General features: G+C 34.9%; 1 protein-coding gene across 2 annotated transcripts in view; it reads right to left on the reverse strand.

Annotated features, from left to right (window-relative positions):
* Window positions 1–263: 263 nt before the first annotated feature.
* LOC124367475 (SEC14-like protein 2) overlaps window positions 264–25678 on the reverse strand; it is a 97710-nt gene continuing 72295 nt past the window's right edge. The window contains exons 3-10 of one of the 2 annotated variants that reach the window (XM_046824314.1): window positions 22804–22847; window positions 20807–20983; window positions 19669–19819; window positions 19066–19146; window positions 10900–11099; window positions 8555–8709; window positions 3778–3929; window positions 264–1294 (exon numbers count right to left, since the gene is read on the reverse strand). In XM_046824314.1, the coding sequence (XP_046680270.1) occupies window positions 1188–1294; window positions 3778–3929; window positions 8555–8709; window positions 10900–11099; window positions 19066–19146; window positions 19669–19819; window positions 20807–20983; window positions 22804–22847 (1067 nt within the window). In that variant the 3' untranslated portion in view covers window positions 264–1187. The remainder of the gene's footprint in view (window positions 1295–3777; window positions 3930–8554; window positions 8710–10899; window positions 11100–19065; window positions 19147–19668; window positions 19820–20806; window positions 20984–22803; window positions 22848–25678) is intronic. The other variant, XM_046824315.1, reaches the window with a different exon arrangement.

Below are 25678 nucleotides of genomic sequence, written 5' to 3' on the forward strand. Positions count from 1 at the left end.
TAATTCATTATCATATATGTCTATATCCGATGATTCAACTCCAAAACGTTGGAGTTCTGTTAACACCAATCTTCCTGTTCATGCCGGAACAATACATTGCTTACGGTTCCGGTTTAACATATGTTGGATGAAGTTGGCTCTCCACAGTCAGACCGAAAATATTTCAAGAAGATAATTCTATAAACAATATTTCGACATTGGAATGAAGTTTTCCTTGGTTCGCAGATTAAGAGGGTGTGAAATTATTAACAGTCAAATCCCACCAGTTTTCAACATACATTATTATTATTAACTGTACAATACAACATTAACTCTTATACAAAAATCATGCACTAAAACTAAGATAAAATGTAATTTGGAGCATTTTATGCTTTGCAGAAACATTCCCTTTATTATTGTGTTGTTCTTCACACTTAGCAGAAGCTACTTTTGGGGAAGAAACAGAAATTAATGTAACTATAAAACGAATTAACCTGGTAATTTAAAACTTGTATTTTTTATTCATATGATACTGAGTTGAAGCTTACAAACAAATAATTAATGAAAAGATATTGATTGTGTAAATACATATTTCAGGGCAAATAAGGTACTGTTTAAACACTTACCTGTGCATCTGAATTACATCTTAATGAAACAGTTCTGTTACTGCTTAAAAAATCTTTTTCAAACAAATTATGAGCACCTTGAACTGAACAAATTAGAGTATGATAAAAATAGACAAAGGAGTTTTGCCGTTATTTACAGTTTTTGTATCGAAACTCTCAATTGCATTTATGTCACTCGTGAACCACTTTTTACGCACTGCACACACTGTGTTTGAGCACTAATTCAGTTTTTGTCTACTCTAATAAAATAGAACGAAAATCATAATACAAAAAGAGATAGGTTAGGAAAAACACCCATAAACTGTATTAAAACACTCTTCTTAAAAATATATGTAGGTGGAAAAGGAGCAAAACAAAACAACTAACATTGCGTGTAAACTACAATTAAAAAAATACACATTCTCTAATCAATAAACAGTTCTGGGTAACAGGATTACCGATGAAGTGTGAAAATATAGTATGTACAAGATATCCCTAGGTAAAGCTCTTCAAGGGTATGAAGGCGTAATACTGAGCAGTAGGAGCAGAGAGCTTATTGATGAGGAAGAAAGGAGTTTTTTGGTCTCCTCAACTCCAGGAGTGTCATTCCTCTGGGGAGTTATCTGGAGAATCTGGAGTTGTTATGGAGATGGAGTAATGGAGCTTCTTGTTGCGCAAATAACTGTAGGAGTTGTCGAATATTATCGTATCTGCAACAAACAAAATTTGCACAAATTATTGACAGAAAATAATGGAATACTCAATCACTCTTTAATTCCCAATGTGGCACTTCTCCAAAGCCGTATGCACAGTGACTAGTAGATTTTTTTATAAAAATGGAGTAATGGAGCTTCCTGTTGAGCAAATAACTTTAGGGAGTTGTCAAAGATGATCGTACTACATCAGTTTTCAGAAACTATTAATAGGGAAGAATGGAGTATTCATAACAATTTAACTCCTGGTGTATCCCTTCTTCAGAGCTTTATACGCATTGACTAGTGGAGTTTTATAGTTTTGGAATAATGGAGTTTCTTATTGCTCCTACCGTCTTTGCAGCAACATACATTTTTATGAACTGTCAATGAAGAAAAATTATATATTTTTTAAAAAGTCACATTAAATAATTCATAAACACTTCAAATCAAACTGAAAACATTTCATAAATATGACATTTGTGGTACGTAGGAAAATGAAGATCGAAAATGCCAATTTAACATTTGCAGAACATAACGTATCCTAAAAGTATAAACTTAAGCTCCTTATCACTACGGATTATTCAAAGAACCTAGTCATCTTACACGACAGCAAAACAAACCCAGTCAGCCCTATCTCCGAGTTGCTCTTGCTGACTGCGATACGTTAGTGTGTATTACACTATATTACACTGGTACTGGAATTCGAGTACTTGTAATATTATGAAATATAGTCACCATTTTGAATAAACTGTTCCTCTTACCAAACAAATACATTACTTTCAATAGCTATATATACAGATTTTGACTAACGAAAGTAAAATTCCTCGTTAAAAAATATACAACAACAATTACATATTAATAAACAACAATGCTAACAATATCATATCCATAGGCAACATAACTTAACTAGGCGAATAAATAAATGTAAGATTTAGAAATAAAGAAATCAACAAAAGATATTTGAAATCAGAGTACCTTCAAGATAAATAAAAGTATCTAGTTCAAGAGTTTTCTTTTTGTTTGGTTTTATTAATAAACTAGCTGTTACCCGCCGCTCCACACACAATTTTCAATACCAATGTCCTTGTAATACTTAGTAAAAGCTTTTATGATGTCATATGATGAAGTAGGCTTAAAGGTTCATGTACAAAGGTACTTACTTAGTATCAGGTATCAAAGTTTAACCTAACTTATATCACGTTTTCCACGAGTGGGTACCTTTCTAGATCGCCTTAATTATATTTTCAATGCCACATCGGTCTTATTGTCCCGATCAAAAATACAAATACATAGATCTTGGAATCATACTTCTGCAAAAAAAGTTTACTTCAATCCTTGTCATAAACATCCGGTCTAAGATATTTCGAGTGCCATAGTAGAGTTTGCCTTGTCCTCACGATGTAACATTATCTACATACAGTCTAGGGGGAAATCTTACATACGTCCTATGTACTTCCGTTATAAGGGGGAAGTTCTTATTAATTTCATGCAATTGTTCAAAATAATCGAGTATAAAGTTTTGCGTTATAGAAGTCCTGTTGTTTTTCGGACTGCAGTCTGAGGAAAAAGGATTGTCGATGCATGTTAGTGTTCATTTCACTGTTTTTCCTTAAGACACTGTTGAAATACCATATTGAAATGTGGCTAGGAAGCCCACAAGTTTGGAGTAACGTGAAAATAAGGATAGCTTTGTTTATTAAGGTTGGTTTTATAACAGTGCTTAAATAATATTTCAAAGCATTATGTTTCCTATTCAACATTGGTGCAATCTGGGTTCAAAGTTAGATATTAACTTTGTGCTTACTATCTGCATTATCCCAGTAATTAAACACTGTACAATATTTTATAAAATTCAAATGTGAACAGCTGTTTAGTGTCAGTTAAATTTGGATTATAAAACATAAATATTGCCATATTCATAAATTATTTCTAGGTAACTTTTCTTATCTTTCTTTTATACTCTCTTCTTTTAGTATCTTCTTCGGATTCCAACAAACATTTTACAAAAAGAATTAGCAAAATTGGCGCGTAGCAACACATTTTGCGATTTAATTTTTTTATAAGATATGCTTTTATACATCTATAGAATACATTAATATCTACTACTGCATTCATTTTAATTTACGAGCTTGTATTGCACGATCTGAGCTTGGATTTAGCTCTCGAGGGTTGTTTTTCTTTTTCCATAAGAAGTGCACTGCACTGATGGCCAGAGGGATATCTGATCGGTTCTTTCCCGTGCTCAGATAATTTATCATTAACAAATACTTCTACAGCACAAGAAAAGTAGCGACACGGGAGTATACTGCTATAACTGCAACGCGCTATAATGCATCCTAAAATATTGCTCTTGTACTTAAAATCCTGAAGTATTCTTAAATTACTCTAAAATGTAAGTATCGATTTGAAAATTCGCAAGCAATCTCAGCGAAGACCGTATGCTATAGCCTACGTTGTGTACTGTACTACTATCTTGTAGATAGGAATAAGATACTTACAAGTGGCAGGGGTAGGGCACTCTATGGTCCCCACCTCTTCTGTCTTGTGACACTCCACCCTGTGGACAGGAACCACCACCGTCTCCCGACCCTCCTCGTCCTTGCTGGACACTCCGAACTTGATGTCGTGTCCATCGCTGTAGAAACCCCACCTGCAAGTATATATGTAGAAGAAAGAGTGAGAAAATGTGATGATATGAACTGAATATTAAAAATAACTACCAAACACGTAGCCAGGAAAAAATGTTGGGGGGTCGAAACGAAATTGTGGGTGGGGGATTCAAATTTTTTAAACTATCAAATTTAAGAAGCAAAACAATGAATTTTGCACATAGTTTTTATGTCTTTTAAAAGGTTCTATTGACGACAATATTCATAATTGTGGAAACACTGCTTTATTGGCTGTATAGAATAGATAATTTAAATTGATGAGTCTCATGTAGTAATGTAATGAAAAGTTTCTTTTATTTTCTGCAAAACACGGTACATAGTATACAAATCCACATTGAGGTATGATAATATGTAGAAAAAGCTTTTACAAAAGTCAAATTCTTCTTGTCTTCTGAGCCATTGCATCTAGTACTTGCTATGGGGGAACTGATATTTTCCACTAGGACAGAAAGTAAGGCGAAAGCAGTCAACGGCTCATTCCCCATTTTGTTCCTTAAAAAGTTCTTGACCCTTTTCCATGTTGAGAACGATCTCTCATCATGTAAGTAATACTGAATTATTTTAATAATAATAATAACCGTTTACTAAAAAAGAAATTTTAAAAATTTAAAATTTTTGGTGGGTCCAGACTCTTTGAACCCCCTCAATGGCTACGTCCTTTATACCTGCTAAATTTTACTTTCTAATTATTCATCCAAAGGAAAAACCATACCACGTACTTCGTAAGTTCTGTCAATAAGACTCTAATATAAATACAGGATGGCGCATATGTCAGTTTTCCGTAAATTAGGATATTTTGTTCGAGAATTTGGTAACAATGTTAAACTGGCAGCAACACGGAGTAAGTTCATTATTGTCTGTTCCAGTGGCTAGTGTAAAGTGACGCTCTTTGTATCGCTCTGTTATTTGTTTGTGCGTGTTTTTTAAATGTTTACAACCCAACAATGAGTTTACATCCTGCAGTTGTGGTGGAAGCATAATAAAAATACTGCTATAATAATAGAAGAATTTAGTGGTAAATATCCAGGTGTCGCGATACCCACTCAACAGTATATACGGATGTTAAATGAGAAATTTGAAAACACAGGAGGCGCTTTAAATGCCCCGAAGTGTGGTCGTCCACGATAAATTTGCAACGAAGTAAACCTGCAGACAGTTGCTCAAGCTTTTGTAGCCAGTCGCGGTAAAATCAACTTGTAAGGCATCTGCTGAACTAGAAATATCATGGAGAAGCGTGCAAAAGAAAGCGATTAAAATTTAAACCATACCGTCCATCTTTACTCCAAGTGCTTCACGAGGATGATTCAGATAGACGATTGGAATTCTGTGAAACAATAACTATCCGCTCAGAGGCTGATCCAAATTTCTTGCGATCAATTTTGTGATGTGATGAAGCATGTTTCAAACTAAATGGACGCGTTAATCGGCATAACTGCGTGTACTGATCGGATATAAATCCTCATAACGTAATCCAAGCAGCACTCAATGTGCCTGGTGTTATGGTATGGGGAGGTATTTCGAGTACTGCACTGATTGGTCCTTATTTTCTAGAGGAAATGTTAACTCAGAAAGTTACCTTCGGTTGCTGCAAGAAGTAGTAGTTCCCGAGCTCAGAAACAATCCTGTTTTCAATATTCATTCGCTCATCTGGCAACAAGATGGTGCCTCAGCACATTTCGGTATACAAGTTCGAGGTATTTTAAATAACACATTTAATGAATAGATTGGTCGCTGTGGTACAATCGATTGGTCTGCGCGCTCGCCAGACCTGACCTCATGTGATTTTTCACGGTGGGGTATTATAAAGAAGACTGTGGATGCTTCAAAACCGCAAAATCTTGAAGAACTCAGAAGCCTATTTAGAAACTCATTTTAACATGTTAATAACGATAGACCTTTATTGCTAAATATTTGTGACTCTATTCTCAGTCGTTGTATGAAGTGTGTACAAAATCAAGGAGGACATTTCGAACAACTGCTGTAACATCGTATGGTAAAATGTAAGTACTTTCATATAATGAATTGTTTTCTTGCTTTAAAGTGTTTTTCAGTTAACCAATAACGCCTTTAAATTTCTTTTCTGGAGAAACTTACATATGCGCCACCCTGTATATCTCTCTTTCCAGTTTGTTTGGCTTTCTTCCATAATTCAAGCAATGATCCTTATAAGCTGTCGAAATATTCTCAGTTATTTAATTTACACCAAGTATAAAAATAATAAACTTATCTTTTTCGATTAAAAAACCCTTAAACATTTTGTTACAAAAACTTATAAATTCATAAACTTGAATTGTAAATTATTAGAAACAAATAAAGTCTACGCTCATTATTATTTGTTTAGAATCAATTAAACTAACTAGTTCGTTAATTTATTTTATTTTAAATAATGACACTTACAGTTCCATAATACTCAATATTGTTTTAATAGATTTTAATATTTAACGGTACGTGTCCCACACTCTGTGCGTAAATCCATTCCCCCACTTAAAAAGCATCAAACTTAAAATTTAATAAGATAATAAATTTCAAAAACTTTTTTTAATCATTCCTCAGTAAGTACAAAGTTTAATCGGAAATGGAAAAAAAATAAAAGGTTATTTTAGTAATTGTAATTACAATACTTATACATGCAAATGGGAAATTATAATTAAAATGCGCTAATGAACAAGTTACAGTCAACTACTAAACTAGGACCACTGAAGTTGAAGAACGCCTTCAAAAAGAGTCATACAATTGTGGTACGAATATGAAAGTTACGTGCATTGAATGTTTTGAAGGCGTTACTTAATTCAAATAGTACACTAATTCGCTTGTAAAATTAATCATAGATCTTTCTAAATATTTACACAATTTTGAGTAAAATATTGTCAGTGTGATTTTATACTTTTACTTATTGATACCTTTTGTCAGATATACATATCAAATGATGACAGGGCGATAGTAAATATGTTGTAAATATGGTTTTTAATGGGGGTTTTTGGCCGCCATCTTAGATCTCCCATGACGAAAGTAACTTTTTTCCAAATAAGGTTGAAATATCTTTAACTAAAAAGATAAGGACAATAAGAGAAAGTTATGTTAAACGCAACGAATGAGATTTTAATCACCGATACCAAATTTAATTATGATGAGTTTGTGTGTTTATTGCAAAGAGAAACTTTATAAGCAAATAAAAAAAACTTTTTGCAATCGAGTCGGAAACAAAATTTATTGAAGTATCAAAGGATTTATTTTTTTAATTCCTTTTCGTGGTTTTATTATGTGGAAGGTGACAATTTACTTAAATCTATGGTTTGCGCCAAGTCTTGGTTTATTGATGACATGAATAGTCCTCGGAGTCTTAGCTGAGTCACTCTTGAAGGATCGTAATTTTAATGTACTTTAGTTCCGAGAAAATACAATCATTACACTAACAAGACACAGAAAGCGGTAGTTAACGAGCAAGAACGTAGCCAGGAAAAAAATTGGGGGGGTCCAGACAACTGATATTTTCCTGTAGTGGCCCCATTTTGTTCCTGAAAAGTTCTTGACCCGTTTCTTTGTTGAGGACTATCTTCTTTGTTGCAGTAGATGTCAGTAATACTGAATTATTTAAATAATAATAATCGTTTACTAAAAAAGTAATTTGAAAAATTTAAAATTTGGTGGGGTCCGAACTCCAATTTTTCGCCGGTAATATTATTGCTGGAGACGTAGTTCCAAGAAATCTTGTGGATTTGAGTGTATGAGTACTCTCCTTGCTATCTCATGAATTTCATTGCAGCAGTCATTTGCTTTAATTTCTTTGGCATCTTAATTTATCAAAAATTTTCCCGCATTTACACCCAGTGTTTATGCTGAAATGATATCCCAACTTCAAGTACAAGGCGAGTTTCAAAGTAAGTCAATTTTTAAGAGCGTTCGAATTGCAAAAGAAAGCGATCAGAATAATCGCAAAAATTAATTTTAAAAATCCTGTAAGTAAGCTTTTAGACAATTGCAACTGTTGACCTTGCCGAGTCTCTACATTTTGCAGACAATTCTGTTCTGTAAGTCAAGATGTGCCCTGATAATGGACTGAGACATATATGAGTATGATGCAAAAGGCAAAACTGAAAGACACAGAACGGTAGTTTATGAGCACTTGCCTGCACAGGCTGGTTTCATCTAATCAACAAATTGCCAGATTCCATCAAGTGCCCCAACGCCCAAAAGGGTTAAAAATTCGCCTCAAAAGCTTTTTAGCGTCTATGGTATTTTAAAATGTCGGCGAATGTATGGCAAACAACTGGAAAGACCGATCATTTACAAGACTGGCGCCGACGTTGGATGTGGGTAAAATTGGCGTATGAATCCAAAAACTGTATGTCTGAATGTGTATTGAGGTATAAATGCTAAATTTAATTTAATTTAAACTCCTAGACGTTTGCTATACATGTGAACATGTTTTCGCAATAAACGATTTAACTTTGACTTAGACAATTCAATTTTATTCCAACGTTTTTGCTTTGTAAAACTACAGTAATTTATATAACTCCTTGTGACTTTTACTCTTTTAGGCGGCCAACTAGTTTGCCTGATGGGCTTTAGCGTCATCCTTGTCTCCCAGAAAAAAGCAAGAACTCACTTGAGGAACGAACCCTCTTGAGCGGCCAAGTAGTTGAGCCTTAGTTTCTCCCCTTTCCGCACCGTGGCGCTGCAATAGCTGTCTTTCCCTTCGGAGGCCAGCCGGTCGCTCTTGCGTACGTACATGGACTTTGGCACCTTTCCTCCTTGTGGAACCTGCAACATCCATGATTTAGCGCCAATCGTCCTGAGAAATTGTTAGTGACGAAGATAAATAAATATGTCTTAATAAGCTTACAGTGGTCTACATGCAATTACAAGTGTGGTAATGGTTTAATTGTTGGTACATTGCTATGAGAAATTGTATTAGTAGGCCTAAGTGCCTACAGCCTAGTAGCTCATTCCGCGAGGATTCAAAAAATTATTTTACGTGTTTGATGTATATTAAGTATAGAAATTGAACATGAACAACCAGTCAACTCTTTTGATTGTTGAATATACGTCTTCCCTTGTATAGTTAAACACAGTGGCGTATATAGAAAATTATTCCGTAAGGGGCAGACACATTGGGTAATTTAGGATGTATAAAATACCCTCCAAAAGTTAGGCTCGGAAGTCTTTCCCCGGGAAAACGGAACTTTAAGACCTCATAAATTAATGTTTTATAGCAAAAAAATTTAGTTGAAATTTTAATTCTTTGTTTGAAGTTTATTTTTGACGATGGAAGGATTGTGAAGGAAACAGGATTTTTTGCGGACATTTGCCATAATTCAGTGAAACAAAAAAAATCAGTAACTCTACGTTTCGAGATCTGCAATCTGATCTCTTCTTCAGGTAAATAACTAACCTAATACATAACTACAAACTAGGTTAAAATAAACAAATCATACCAGAGCGTTCTGACACGCGTATGTCAGAAATCACAAGCACAATGTTGTGTGCCAACTTCACTAACTCTAAAACATGCAATTAATAAAACACTATACACAACACTAATCATTAAAGCTGAACTACAGAATACAGGTCACAATACGTCTGAATTCCAACCACCTACAGAAATAAACAAGATGGCGGAAATAAAAAGGGGGACATGAATGAGCATTTATTATTACTATTATTATTATTGGTTCATGCTAGATGAAATTCTTAAAGCCATATTGTGGCTGCGCATTGGTTTATAACAAATATCTGATCCGTTTAATACTTTTGGTTTTCTTTTTAGTTCATTTTTTTTATAATTGGCAATCAAAGCGGCCTAATCTCGACTGATGGTTGACTGATTGGTTGGTCTGCCCAATTTATTTTATGTTGCCTCTATTAATTTCCTTTTGAAGAAACTAAATAAAATATATACACCTATGGTTAACACGACATAAATCATTCATACGAAAGAGGTATGCTGAGACCTGGGGGATTATAATAGTTACGAGGCCCAACGCTAGTCTGCGCCACATAGTTAACTTTCATTATTACCGTTCAAATATTAACTACCCGAAGCTCTCACTCAACAGTGGGCAGTCCCCGAGTCTTATAGCATTGTATAAGCTATCTCTTGTGTAACTAAATAAATAAATGTATTTATTTTCTCATTCTGTCGCAAAAAATACATCAAATAAATGAAAACTAACATCATTAAGAATCATAAACAATATAATTACACTTACCAACACACTTGACACACTTGACTAAATGCACTAAATGAAAACTTAAACATGTATTTAAATTGAACAAATAACATAATGCAACTTAAAAAGTAACTTAATATAACTTCTTTCAGTCCCCTTACATATCTAATCATTATAAAAACTTGTAAATATACTGACTTTCGTAAATAACAGAAGAGAAAATTTAGGGCCTCTACGGCACTTGGCCTGTTTGGAGGTTCCAATTATTTTACATTAACATTATTTTACAGCGTCCAGAAAAAGTCCAGTGAAAGAATGAATTTTTTATTTATTCTTTTTCAGCCATTGTTTTTTCCTTACTATCAGTGCTTCTTTGCTATACTACATGAGAAATTATTGAAATGAAAATAAGTAAGCCAATAGAAAAGATGTTGAAGTGAAAAATTTTAAAAATTGCTGTATGTCTAAGAACGTGTAAGCAAAACAATGATGGAAAATATTTATAGTGTACATTCGTAAATATTAATGCTGAATTTTAATTATGAAGTCAAGGTGCTCCAAAGTTAGCAGCCACTCTCTATATCTTTTCAAAAATGTTTTAATATTCGATAATTCTTTTATATAGTTTGGTAGTTTGTTAAAAATTCTTGGCGCTATAAAATTTAATGTTCTTGTAAAAAATGTACAATTTGGTTTTGGAACTGTAAATTGATAAACTAATACAATCGAAGATTTTGTTTTCCTTGATCCAGCATATATCACTCTACGAACCCCGCATTACCTTGGAAGGACACCTCGGATCACCGTCAGGGTCGACCATGTCACCGCCATACTGCTGAGGGAGGTTCTCGGCGGGTATCTGCCGCAGAAGAGCCGGTCCCCACTTGCCCGGCTCCGCCTTGAAGATCTGGATCTTGCTGATCGTGTAGTCGTTCAAGAAGTTCTTCACGATAGAGAAGGCCAGGGCGAACACCTTCGGCACTGGATAGGTATGATGAAGGTAATACGTGATAAACTTTACGTTCCATTACAAACTATCTGTGTATTCTATCATGGTACTAGTATCCTATGAAACATATTCTATAGATTGGAGAGAAATCCATTTCCTTAGCTTAATCTAGAGCAGAATGGGTTAGTCTCGATGAACGAGTTCGTGCCAATGTTATCCAACTCATGTAGCACTATAAACTATCAACCTATTTCTTTACTGTAAAGTTTGATATTGAAGATGGATGATTTGAAAGGATAGTAGGATTTCGGGCATTTTACATCGTTATATGTTACAACAAGTTTAAGACTACGTTTCGAGGATTTAAATCTACCCCCTTCTTTAGGTGTAACAACCCCTAATAGATTTAAACACGTTCATGGACAAAACATTTAGCAATGGACTGCCACTCAAAGGTATAAATGATGCCTCTGGTAGACAAACTGTATACAGTCCAGACTGGAGAGAGTGGACCCAAGCGATGCCACTGCACAGGATTGGCTCAGTACAAACAACACGTTACACCCGAACTAACGAAGGAGGAACACTGACGATTTCCACAAAACGTGTTGAACTTTTTGTAACATATATCAGTTCACGTTAAATATTATCTGAGATTCGTTATATCGAACGTATAAACGAATTTCCTCCAATTTTCCAATTATTCTAGTTAAAATATAATCGGTTTTCGGTTGTTATAAGTTTTGAAGCGAAATGTTGATTACAGTTCTTTAAAATTGCTTTTTTTCGAAGTACGATAAAATTATAAACAATGTTAATTCTGCGAGAAGCTGTAGAAATTTGAAGCAGAATTAAAAGTGCTTTTACAATAGGTACTAAAGAAAACATGTTGAGATGAGGATGTGATATGTTACAGTGAAAGATTCGACACGTTTTTATTTATACAAAATAATTTCTTAAAGGATATTTGTAATGAAAATTCGTCATATTTAGCTAAACTATATTTTATTTTGGAAAACCCCCAATTTACTTTTCCACCATACAAATTAATTAAATAGATATATACTCATATTATAAATTCAATTAAATTATTAAAACATGTATCACTCGATAAAGCTATATCTCATGTACGAAATGTAAAATCCACATTTTTATCTTCAGTATCTTTTTGGGCTGATCAGAAAAATACCTAAATTTCTTAGCTTAAAAGCATTTAACTTCACGTGGAATTATCAAAAAGTGTTGTCTACATTTCCTGTATTCACAGGTATCTTAAATAGTCATGAATTTAGCATGAAAATGTTTCAAACCCAGAATCGACAGTACCATCTTAAAAAACATTTTCTGAATACACGAAAAATATAAATGTCTTTTATTCATCCCACGAAGAATTGTAGACACTTGAAGCAGAATGTAGGCTCATTTTATCTTATAATCTGGCCCAAGAAAAACGGTTGAGATTAGGATAGGATTTTGTACGGCGTATGTTAACTGGAGGAAATAACAGGTTTTTTCTAAATTATAAAATGTAATTTCATTAAGATAACGTGTATTTAATAATAGATTTTCTTAATTATATTTCATTAAAATATTAAGCTTTCTTATTTAATACATTTTTAAAACATGACAATTCCTTTGGCTCATACTCAAACTGTACAATATACGTTTTATCATCCTTTTTCATTTTACAAAATTTCCCAAACTTCCTTTTTAAATACATGTTTTTCTTCGTGGAGTGATCATTTTTTTACTTGTAATGTCTACATAGAAGTCGTCAAAAAGTACTGATACTTTAAAATTCAAAAGATTAAGTTAAGATTGTTCCTCGAGATATGCAGGAACAATTTCATTTCATTTTCAGCCTGTCTGTTCGCAACGATATCTCGAAAACGAACTGACCTATAGGCTTACAATTTTGCATGAAGCTTTATGTCTATGTAGGCAACACTGAGTTTAGTAATAGTGCTAACTTCATGGGAGTTGGCTGAGCGTTAGCGAATATTTTTACATTGATATTATGGGTAACCATGATGGCAACAAGAAAATATCAGAATAAATAAATGTGTAAACAAACAGAGTACAATCATTTGAAATTTCAACATGTGACATTTTATTTATAGAGTTAAAAGAAAAATAATAGAGTGGAAAGTTATTGTTGATATTGGTGACAATATTTGAGTTCAGCGCACCCTTGCGTTGTAGTACCCTCCCCGGCTCACTGAAACTTTTATTATTTCAAAACCGCTATGAAATTTAACTAATGAACAAAAAGTGTCAATGTATCATATGGCAAGATATCTAAAGAAACATTTCATTTGTGACCTTTTAATTTTGCACGAAACTACATTTCTACTTAGTTAATAATGAGTTATATGATGATGTATCTCCAACCATTAAATTCGGCTAAGCGTCATCGAAGACTACCACCGAGTAGGTTATTAATTTTATTCTCCTTTATTTGCGAGAGGGATTTAAAAGATTTCTTTTATTTATGATTGTCTGTAAGTCTATCTGTCCGCAGGTTTGACAATGAAATGAGATACAGGTTTGATACTTTGGAAATAACTTCAGCGAAGCATGTGACACAGCATGTTGTGTGGCATGCTCCAACCTAGTATATATACCATACAATTACAAATAACATTGATGTGTTTTACTAACTATAAAAAAACGTTGTGGATCAATTTTATTTTTTGTTCGATTATTACATTATACACTTTTTAAAACTACTGTATTGTATTGTATTGAGTTGTTGTTTGTATTATTGTCTCTATTTTACTTTTAAAAAGACTTGATACAAATTATCAAAAAAGTAAAAACCCGAAAAAGTAAGTAAAAATATACCTACGCCAGTTAATGTAAATAATGAGTTACAATTTTCAACATTTTCGTCTTATCGCAAAAGTGGGTTCCTGACTGATAAAGTGGGGAAATAAAATATAAACGTAACCCTAAAATCGATTAAAAGCTCTCCTAGTATTGTAATATTGTATTTGCATTGGTTATCTTCGTTTTGAAATGCTTTAATGGCCACTAATAAGTTCTAAAACATTATAAACAAAACAACTGAAACTGAACACGTTCAAAACACAGTGACGGAAAACCGATTATTCATTATCGCAACTTGCGATAAGCTATATCCATATCGATTGTAGGACTGTAGGTCCACGCCTAGTTTTGACGAGGGTGACTGACGTCACTTTTCTGCAGGGTAGGACAGTTAGTCCACGCCGACACCTGTTGACTAACTGTCCTACTTTTCAAAACTGACCTGGCCGTGGAATTTTTCTACCTGCGCTCGTTCTTCATTCTGTGGAAGAATGTGAGTGATACTTCCACTACACACGCACAGCGTACTGCTTAGGCAGTAAATATAAACAAAAGCTTACTCAAACCAAAACTCAAGGTATCACATATGAAGTGGGTTGCTAATTGGGATTAAATTCAATACCAAATACAAATAAATTGAAAATAGTGTAAAATAATTACACATATGATTGTGCTATCATAAAAATAATATTTAAACAGAACAGTTTTAATAAAACTAAACAAAACTCGTATTATATAAAATTCTTGTTCTAGTTACCTGATGTTCCGTGCATTTTACGATACTTTAATAGTTGTTTTAAAAGACCATTATAATTGTTCAGCAATTCTTAAATTATAAATGGTGTATTACTTAACAATACACTTAAGAAAATAAACCCGACTTTCATTTATGCAATTAGCTTTTTGATTCAATCTTTCTGTAGGTGGTCTTCTTCTGTAGCGAGTCAGAAAGAACTAGTAAAAATACAGTGGTCTACTGAATAGTATTTAGCAGATATAGAGTATGGATCTCGAAACAACCGTTCAAGGGCAGTAGAGTGAGTACAGCGATCCCCTGTCAAACCCTCGTCAAAAGAAACCCGTGAGTCGGACAGTAGGTCCACGGTCCCGGCCTGGGACCTACTGTCCACCCCTTCAGAAGTAGGTAAGAAATGCTTCCGGCAGTTTTACGACGTGGACCTACAGTCCGTTTACCATCTATATCAGCATGGATTAGGTTGAAAAACAAATATTTTGATAGATATCTTGAAGATAAAACGCCAGTTTTTAACTTTATTGCAATAGCATAAAAATGTACTAACTATTTTATATCATTGATTATAATCTAATATGCCGTATGCTATTGTCAATCTAAAAATTTGCATATATATATAACGAAGTATAGGTAATGAATAAAATAGGCCATTCAAAATAGGACTAGGTTAAAAACTAGTGAAGACAAAAAAGTATAGCCTATGTTGTACAGTTTGTATTTGTGTCACCTTCCCTCCATAAGTGACATGGTTTTTAACTATTTCTGCGCAATTATATAACAAACCTGTATCAAACTATGGCCAAGTTTTAACGTTCTAAACACAACAAAAGAAAAGTACTATGTTTACGAAACTGTAAGCTACTGTTTTTATAATTTTTGATGCACAATAATATGTGTTAAATTAATTATTAATGAAAGAAGGAAACATACTACATACAAATATACTACAAAAACATATACATCATTTTTTTATTTATTGTACACTCGTTTTTATTCAGCCGGAAGACATTGCATTCCGTTTCTATTTACGAAGTAGGCTTATGTTTTCCTATTATGTATTACAAAAGAAAGAACCGATACAAATTTCATAAAAAAAAGAGTAAGAAACTAAATTACATTCTAACAATAATTAAAAATGAATGTAGTTGGTTGATTTAGTCGTTAATAGGAATAAAAATAAGCTTTAGAACTAAACTTGACAATTAATTAGAATTTGATTAGAGTCGGAGACTTATTTTGCAGTATATCTGAAATAAGAATTTCCATGGTTTAGACTCTATTGACAGGAATTCTCGGACATTTGCCATTTTTCAGTGACGTTTCGTAGTCTGCAATCTGATATCTTTCTCATGTGGATAACTAATCTAACACATAGCTAAATTATAGGTTAAAATAAACTAATTATATCTAATCGCCGTAACTCGAACAAATCAGGAATCATAACAAACATGGTGTATGCCAACTCCATGCAATTATTCCTTAAACATGCATTCTGTAACAAAATTATGATCTTAGACGTATACATATAAAAGAGGATTTAAAAGGCAGAGAAAAAATTTATGTCGTTGAATTAGAACAAACATCAATGGAAATAAACATAAATTTATTGCCGGCCAAAACTTGAAGACTACTTCTACCTAGAACTGTTTGTCCTCCAGAATCAACGGCACCTGTGCTAAAACGATTAATACAGACCAATTTCGGCTGCTTCCCAACCTTTTTATACATTAGGTTCGCTCCCTCCTGAAATTTCCCACTGAAAAGCCCATCCTTGATTCAATAGTAACCCAAGACGAACGGGCTAGAACGTAACTGCTACAGCACGGACAAAACAATACTTATGCAATGTCATCTGCCTGCCCGGCTCCGGCCTCGCCTATGTTTGGCACCGTCGGTTACATCAGAAGCCCGGTCCTTTCAGACTCTCTCCGTCAACACTTTGAGGTTAGGTACACAGTCGCAGTTGCGAGCGTGACGTTGCGCGCGCAGTTTATTGCCGGTGAAAGGCCACTAAAGAGCCGATAGCTTTGTGTTCCACAGTTGGCAACACTGATTGATGATGTCAAAACCGGCTGTTTGTATATTGGATAATCGTACGTACATCTTGTCTTGGAACATGAGTTGTTGTAGTCGCCCTAGTAGAAGAACGTGTGTAAGCCTGGGAGAGTGAAATTGAACCAATCTTAATCTACAATGCACGTTTCAAATGGATAAGCACGGGAGAGTGAAATTGAACCAATTCTAACCTACAATGCACGTTCAAATGGAGAAATGTTTACTCGTGTGAACGCAGGTCCTGAACTAACTTGGATGAATCGAAATCCAGATTTGTTAACTGGTCCATAGTATACTATGGAAAACGTGAAAAGGTCTTTTCTAAGAATACACATATTAAAGCATTTTTTCCGTTCCTTTACTAGAAAAAAAAAAACAGAGCAAAACAGTTTTAAATTTTTAGCGTCCTTCTAGGTTAAAACTTTGATAATGAAATTCGCATTTCTTTTGGTATTGCCTATAACGGAGTGAATACGACCAAAAAACCACAATACTGAAGTTAATTGCATTTTAAATATACTGTACAATGCTAATACAGGGTTATAGTCTCAGTAATTTACTTATATCTGTCGGATCCTTAATACTGGCCTTCTCATCTTTAGCAGACAAAATTGGATGTACTTTATCACTCTCAAACAATGTCTGGCTTCGTGCTAGACGTTCTGTATATGTCTATATCAAGGACGTAGCCAGTGAGGGAGTCCAAGTGGCCCAAACCCCCCAAAAATTCTCAAAAGATTATTATTATTTAATTACTTTAGTATTACTGATATGTAGTCTACTATTGAAAGCTCATTCTCTACATTGAAAAGGGTCAAGAATCTTTTAAGGAACAAAATGGGGAATGAGCGGTTGACTACTTTCCTTATTTCCTGTCTACTAGAGAAAAAAAATATCAGTCGTGTTGACCCGCCAACCCCCCCCCCCCCATCACCAAAAACGGGCTTTCCTGGAAACGTTCTTGATCTACATACATATATTCCAACTACATCCCAAGGTAAACTTTGCTTCCCTTCGACCCCAAAATCAATAGACTTTTCCTTTCACCAAGAGGAACCTATGCACCAAATTTCAAGTATCTAGGAACTTTTTATCAGAGTTCTCTATAGATTGACAGACAACGACAAGATTTGGCGGGTCCTTAATTAATGCAGATACAGAATTAATGATATTAGACTTCGAACAGTTAGGTTTACTATTAGATATACCTTGGTGGGAACTGGGAACCAATGTGGATTATTGGTCTGAATGTCTGAGACTTTGCTCTCATCATTACAGCCCTACTTAGCTGTGCTACGATTATTTTTTTATTCCTGGATAAATATTCCATAATCGTCGTCTGTTCAACCCTGTATTATTACCACTGCTTCTCTGATTGAACAACGTGCCAGCACTTAAATACTACATAAATAGTTTTTTATTCACAAACTATCATCTGCATCTAAAGTTCAGTCTCGATACAACAATCGTGGCACATTACATGTGTGATGACAGTAACTAAAACAAGAATCACGATTGTCCATTACTTAAAATGACCTCCCTATTGCACAATACTTCCATCAAATACCATCTGAGAAGTAATTTCTTGCGGCTGAATCACATCTGCATGTGATGCAAGATTAGAGCCGAGGCTGGGACCTTCAGAACAATAAAATTGTAATGTTCTCATCTAATTCCAAGGCTGGAGTTTAGGTTGAATAACATGCTATCTCCATTAGCCCTTGGCAGGAGTCGAGCCCTTTGAAATTAGGGTCACCCACTTTAGCCTGTAATGTATGAAATGAATTACATGCGAATCGTTTGTTCATGACTCCAAGCCATGGTGGAAGGTACGATTCGTTCCGTTTTACTTTCACTCCCTTCGGAGCGCAAATTACACAAACAGAATGTTCTTGATGGCTGGGTTTTGTTTTAACCACTCACTAATTGGTTACATCTATTTATTAAGTTTATTGGCTGAGCGTTATCGAAGCTATCACTCTTGGGGAGGGGACTGGGAAAATGTAATTTTTTGCCTGTCTGTTTACTTACGTGATATCTCGAAAACTAACTGATCTATTGACTTGAAATTATGCATGAAGCTTCATTAGAATAAGTATGAGGAACACTGAGTTTGATGATGGTGCATGTCACGCCATGGGCGAGCGTTGGCTGAGCGTTATTGAGTATTTTTACGTTGGTCTTATGATGACAACGATACAATAGCAGAATATTACCTCATGTCGTATTATATCCTAGTCCTCACACTGTCGTATGAACAGGTGTAACAGAAATTACGTGTTTCCAGCCCCTCGAGTGATAGACTTTGCTAACGTTCAGCCTAAAATGTTATTTAATGACAACTCAGTATAGGTACCTACCGTTGATGATGTAGCAGGCTTTAAGGATCTCTGGGTAGTTAGCTTCGTACATCTGGATCATGGCGATGACAAGCTCGCTCGCTGCAGAAATACAATATTTATTTGTAAATACAGAGTGATCTAAAATTCCTCCCCCAATAGGAGGGGGGAGGAGAAGAGAGATAAGGAGGGAGGGAGAGAAAGGAGAGGGAGAAAGAAAGGGGAAGAGAGAGAGAGAGATCTGTTAAATTTATTAAATAAATGTATGACTTTGCAGACATTTTTAAGTTTTTGTTGCGTAGTATTTTAAAGTGCCAAATTGAAAGTCTCATTTTAATTTCTACAAAACAATAATTACACCTCCAGTTTGGGTGCTCCAGTTTTTAATACTCATACAAGCCGAGGGCAGGTCAGCTTCAGCACAGGGAATGTGTACCTAGTGTCACCCATCAATTAAACATATTCACACAAATAAGAACAATTCCTGTACCTTTCTTTGTAGTACACTACACTGCACTTTGTTCTGTCAAATCAAATACATTCTCGTCTTAGTGCTGAAGAAATCAACCATCAAACACTCGTCACGTATTATGTTGGTCCCAGGATGTAAAGTACTGTTCCTACCTGGTCTCCAGGCGTACTGGCGAAGGTTGAAGTCCGTCATGTCGATGATGGCGACCAGCTGGGAGGCCTGATGCCCGTGGATCGAGGCCTGACTGCGAGCCAGAGCCAGGTGTCGCTCCACTGTGCGAATCGTCTGCTTGATCAAATCGGCCTACACAATGATCACATCACTTTCAGTTAAAACCCATTGTTTATTTTTTAAATACTGTTTTGCAACATCTTAGCCCATTCGACCCCGGCTGTTTATTGTAAAAAATCACCCAAAAATCCCGGCAATGCAATGCCATACTGCAATGCATCGACTAAAATTTCCAGTAGGCCTACTACATATGTTGTCCGTTTTCCAGAGCTTTGCAAAAAATTGTTTTTTTGTTCGCACTGCTCACCAAGGTTTAACATTATTCTTACAGGTTAAAGCTCAAGGAATTTTAATACGGCTTTACTTTAGAACATTATATGATCTCTCGTTATAGAACTGTTATATTTACATCTCTATAATTTCTTTTTCTAAAGAAGATCCCTGACGGAGCCAGGTCCCGAAAGCCTCTCTCACACGCTAAACATCTCACTTCAAACGTCTACTATATTAAAATATACATCTATATTACCCTGGAAATATTTTTTTACTATTGGGTAGTATTCACCCTTGTATTTGAATAAAAGAAAAATATTTTGCGTGCTATTGTGGATTATTATGACCAAAAATATGAAGAAAACGCATTTTTTTTTTTTTTAATTTGTGCTTTCTCCACGTTAACTCATCATTATTCCAAAAGTAATAGCAGTATGAAAAACTCTTGAACGGCATTTGTTGTATGTCTCTTGAAGAACGACATACCAAAAATTGAGAGTTGGAAGTTAATAATTACCGGGGGAATTTTTTTTTGAAACCCTTACGAAATTGGTTATTATTTTGAGATTTTGAAAATACTGTATGATACTGTACGTACTGGTCGTGAATACTGCATACTTAAATAAGCATACTTTGAATCTTATGTGGTATCAAGACTACAATAAACGTTTTAGCTTATGGATTCATCATTAAAGTGTGTAACTCTAGCAGAGACTATAATAATTATCTCCTAGACTATTTCTCAGCATCCCTAAAATATCTGCGTGACGTGAGAGTCTTGCTCACCTTAGTGACTGTGTGGAGCATGCCCCAGATGTCCATGCCTGAGAAGGGCAGCACGATGACGGGAGAGCCCTCCCTGTCGAACCCGCAGATGCCGCTGGGGTAGTACTGCTCGAACACCGCAGGCGCCTCCCATTCTTCCAGGTTGTCTACGTCCCACTCAGCCCTCCATTTCAGGGACTGTATGAAACGTTGAGGTTTCAACAATTGGTGGTCAGTAGCGTTCTAACTATCCTATGGAGCCTTGAAAAGTCCAATTAAGAGTTTGAACATCTTTTGGTGGAGGAAAGGTCAATCAAATCAAGAACCAGTTTTTATATCTTTATACAATGGTATGAAAAGAAACGCAAAACCTTTATACAGGCTTTATAAAAGTTTGACAGCATGTAATGAGGAATTCACATTGATTGCTGATAGGTTCTATTGAGTTGAGCTTCACGATACGGCTCTGCCAGTTTCGGTTTAACATCTTCTACTGAAGATGGATCTTCAAAGAGAGGCAGGATTATCTGAAGATATACGTATGTGGGGTTTATCTCTTACTATATTAAGAAAGTCGGTGGAACGTTGGTTTTCTGTCTGTTACTTGCATAAACATTCCGTTGCAATAGAGTTTTATTTGGGTGACATTGGGCTATCACTAAAAATATACGAGGTCAACATGTATTATTTGGTACCAAAAACATTGTTCTAAAATCAGTAATAAATGAATTTTTATATACTTTTAAAAACTTTTTCAAAAGTTTTTATATAAGTATTATCTTAAGCTTTTTCTGTCTATTCCAGACGTTTATGTTGAATGATAGCGATGGATAATTTCAAAGGATGACGGGGTATCGTCATTTGTCATCCATCATCATGATTACAGGTAATAAAATTGAAAAGCTACCAGTACCGGACCTTCAGGAGTCAAAAGTTAGGAAGACTGTCATGACTGTCTTTTGTGTTGTTACTCACAAAAGAGAAACAACACAAATGGCGATGAAGACACCAAGATTATATTTAGTGTTTTGTGTAGTGGCTTTGGTTGTATGGGTTAAACAAGAGATAACTCATCCAACTTTATAAATTGAGGCACGGCAAATTTGAGCGCTTGGACGGCTATTTGTGGAGTGAGATATTTGAATAATAACAATGAAAGTTATGTGGTGCAGCCCTAGCGTCAAACCTCAGAACTAACTGAAATAATCTCCTGATCTCAGCACAACATGTCCGTATGAATGGTTTAAATCCTGCCTAACAAATAAAGATATTTTTCTGACAGACTATGGATTTTCAGTCACTTGTTTGATTATACGTATAACATTTTTCTTTTTTTTCAGATTAACCTTGGCGTGTTAATCGTCATGTATTGTTGATTCGATAGTTTTATGCATTTTTACTGGACCTTCTGCCAGGTTTCTAGACAGACACCTGAAGAAAAGTAGGATACCACTTCTTGAAACGTAATCTTTGTTTCATATAAATATAACAAATTACGGAAATCCTTTTAAATATTTTACGGCCTTTTTAAGATCACTCATACAGAGTCTGAAAATTGTAATCTAATTCAATTTGCTCGTATCAACAACATGAAGAAACGGGGGAACTGATTAGGTTGATTAGCACATCTAACTTTATTAAACAAGTGGATTAGATTAAATACTCAACAATGGGCTCCTATAGTAAAAATTATTCCAAAGCCTATCTAAAATTGGCATTTCTCTCCCAGAAGTGAATGCCTATTTGGATTTACAAGCTTGGTGAAACATGTTAACCCAGGTCAATAAATTGGTGAAGAAACTGTTAAGTTAACTTCTGCAACTAATGGATGGTATAGAATAGGCGAAAGTTGGTCGTAAAACTCTGACATTTATGACCACTACTGTGATTATCAATTATATAACAAATGCTCAACGTATTGTACCATAATTTTCATAATTACCGAGCACATGTGACTTCTAAAAGAAGCAGTGCCATAGAACTGGGATTTATTGCTAGGAAGCACTAGATGAACGTACCTCTCTCAACATCTTTTCTGCTGCAGCGCAGTCGAAATTTCTTGCTAAAACAAATAAATGTATTAAAACAACATAAACAGTTTAAAATAATATAAATAAGTAAAATTATATCATAAAAAATGGAGAGCTGTGTATACATGAAAATTTTACGGGCTGTGGATTTTTTTGCGGTTGAAAACTTGAATTTACAATGGCATGTTGTATACCAGAAAACAACTTACTTTTGTTTTTAAATATTTACATTTTTAAAAGAATGATGTTAAATTTACATCGAGGATTATGGAAATTACGACATTTTTCTACGTATTTCACATTTTATACGGATTAGCCTTTCGTTGAGTCTATGATTCCTTGAAAATTGGAAAATATTCTAGGCTTAGTGATCTTTGACCATTGTTATGCTGTACAGTTTTAACAATAAAAATCTTGAATCTTTTTTCTATTTACACGTTCTCGCTGCTACGCATTTCCCCGCAGCAAATCCATTAGTGCCACCGGAAGCTCTCTTTTGAACAAAATCGAAAGTATTCCAAAGAAATCGTCCAACAGTCTGCTCTTTCCCAGGAAAAAGCACTTTCAAAAGTAACGTGCGAATAGTTGCATGATTTCATGATTTTTTAAGGTAGAGTTCATGGAGCGGTCTCTCAGATTCCAATGGGAACGGGGCGAAGCCCTGATGTCAGATTGAAAATCGTTTCTTAGTGCCCGTAACTGAAGGAGCTGTCAGGTTAGCAAGGCAAGGTCGCGATTTTATAAAATCGTGTCGTTTGTCCATATTTGTGTCGTCCACGATATAACTCTTATTAGGAAGGTCCTAGAGACTTCAAACTTGATACATAGGTTTTCATGGTCAGACTATTGGATAAAGACAACTTTCGTATCAAGCTATATTATTGAAACGTCTGTGTGGTTAGCTTGCGCTTATTCAACATTCATTTACGTGTCTAACTGTTAGTTTTAAGATTGTCCTGCCATAAAAATATGATCTGGGGAAAAAATTATTATTTCATATTTTAACTCCCTTTGATACCCTTCCATTTCAACATCTCCAAGACTAGTGCAGCTGACCGACGATTTTCTTTCTTAGGTAAAATTCTTCTAGTAATTTCGAAAAAACCGAAAATTACATGCTTCTACTTGCCTCTCATCTCCTGGACTCTAACTACGATGACAACGAGAAAATCGCGAAATATTGAAATTTGTTAGACAAACTGAGTACAAACACATTTTAACATGTGACATAGAACACTCGTACTTTGTTACAAAGACTTTCTTGAATAATTTGACAATTCGTTAAAATCGCGACATTGGTTTATTTTATAGTTTAATTTAAATTTAAAGAACTAAAAAAATAACAAATTTGCGAGTTCCCGATCCTTGACATTAACCCATTTATAATCTTTTGTTATTGTTGTTATACACTAAGAAATTGTTATTATGACTGATACACATATAATAAATTACACCTTTTTGAATAATCTTTTTTGATAATTTAAATAATCTACGATTATTTAAATAAGCCTAGCACGGACAAAATTAAGAATGAAATACCGACAATTTTCCACAGCGCTTACTTAGTTAAACATCAATATCACAAAACTCAGGAACAAGTACAATAAATTGCTAGTTAAAATATCCAATTTCAGGGAGAAATTAAAAAGTAAAACCACAAGTAAAACCGATGATATAGCGACAGCATTAAGCAATTTTCTACCTTCGACTGTGTGTATAAGGAAGCAATTTACATTCATTAGACACACTCCTTCTTCAGCAGTCCTATGCAGGGTACACAAACAAGGTCACGCTCAAGGTCATGAGTTCTGAGACCCACATGAGTGCAGTTGATTATCCACTCTATGTTACATAACCATCACGTCTCTGATAGGACTTTCGTGACCGCAAACACAGGACCTAATTTGCTAAACCCAAAAGTATTTCCTGCATTATCAAGACGATTTCCGGAACCCATCCTTGTTTGTTCAGAGGTCACGGAAGGTTGTGTACGCCGAATATCAAGAAGGCACAGTCCAAGCACGTCCCCCGAATATAAATCCGAAGGTTAAGGATCCTTCGGATATGACACTTTTTGTACCTTGAACCTTTGTTTAGATGTCAGTTTATTCGTTTGGAAATTAACTTTTATAGTGAATACTGTCATCTTATCTACTGTATGTTTACTGTTGATGTTAGAAAATAAATAAAAGTTAGTTTTTATTTAAAGTGGAAACATCACAGACATTTCTACTGTCTTTCGTCGTCCAGATATGGGAAGAACAAACGTATACCTAGTTTATTTTCTGGTTTGTTTACACACTGTCACTTACTAACTAACACACTGGTATATTGTAATTTTCCATCAAAATTCTGACTTTAAATTAACAAAGTAAACATTCGCTGGTTTTGAGAAAGAAAGAGGAGACCTATTAATTAGGGACGTTATGAAAGTGGTTTCGTTACCCAAGTAGTTGAAATTATTGGTCTTTTCAAACCTGAAAGCTTTTTATCAGTTTGGCGCAGAATAGTAGTTAAGGCGGTTATCGTGAGATAACCGAATCAAGCAACGTCGAGCGTGGATGCTGTTCGGGTGGGTGACCGCTGAGCAATCCTGTCCTTGCAAGCAGTCCGCCTACCAGACCATCGGTGGTGGTTCGGAAGTCACCTTTAAGACATTTATCCCCACGCTAAGCGTTAGAAAAGGGTTTCTTAGTCCTAACTTCGTCTGAAAAATAATACATTGTTTACTTTGCTTTTACTTCAGACTTCAGTTAAAGGGCATGCATTTGCTCTGCGAGTGTTTTAATAAATCACTCTAGCTGAGAATTAATTTTGATACAGCAAAATTTAAACACTGATCTTGATACTTACAACTTATGAA

This window comes from Homalodisca vitripennis, chromosome 8 (assembly GCF_021130785.1).
Source record: "Homalodisca vitripennis isolate AUS2020 chromosome 8, UT_GWSS_2.1, whole genome shotgun sequence".
Classification (NCBI taxonomy): Eukaryota; Metazoa; Arthropoda; class Insecta; order Hemiptera; family Cicadellidae; genus Homalodisca; species Homalodisca vitripennis.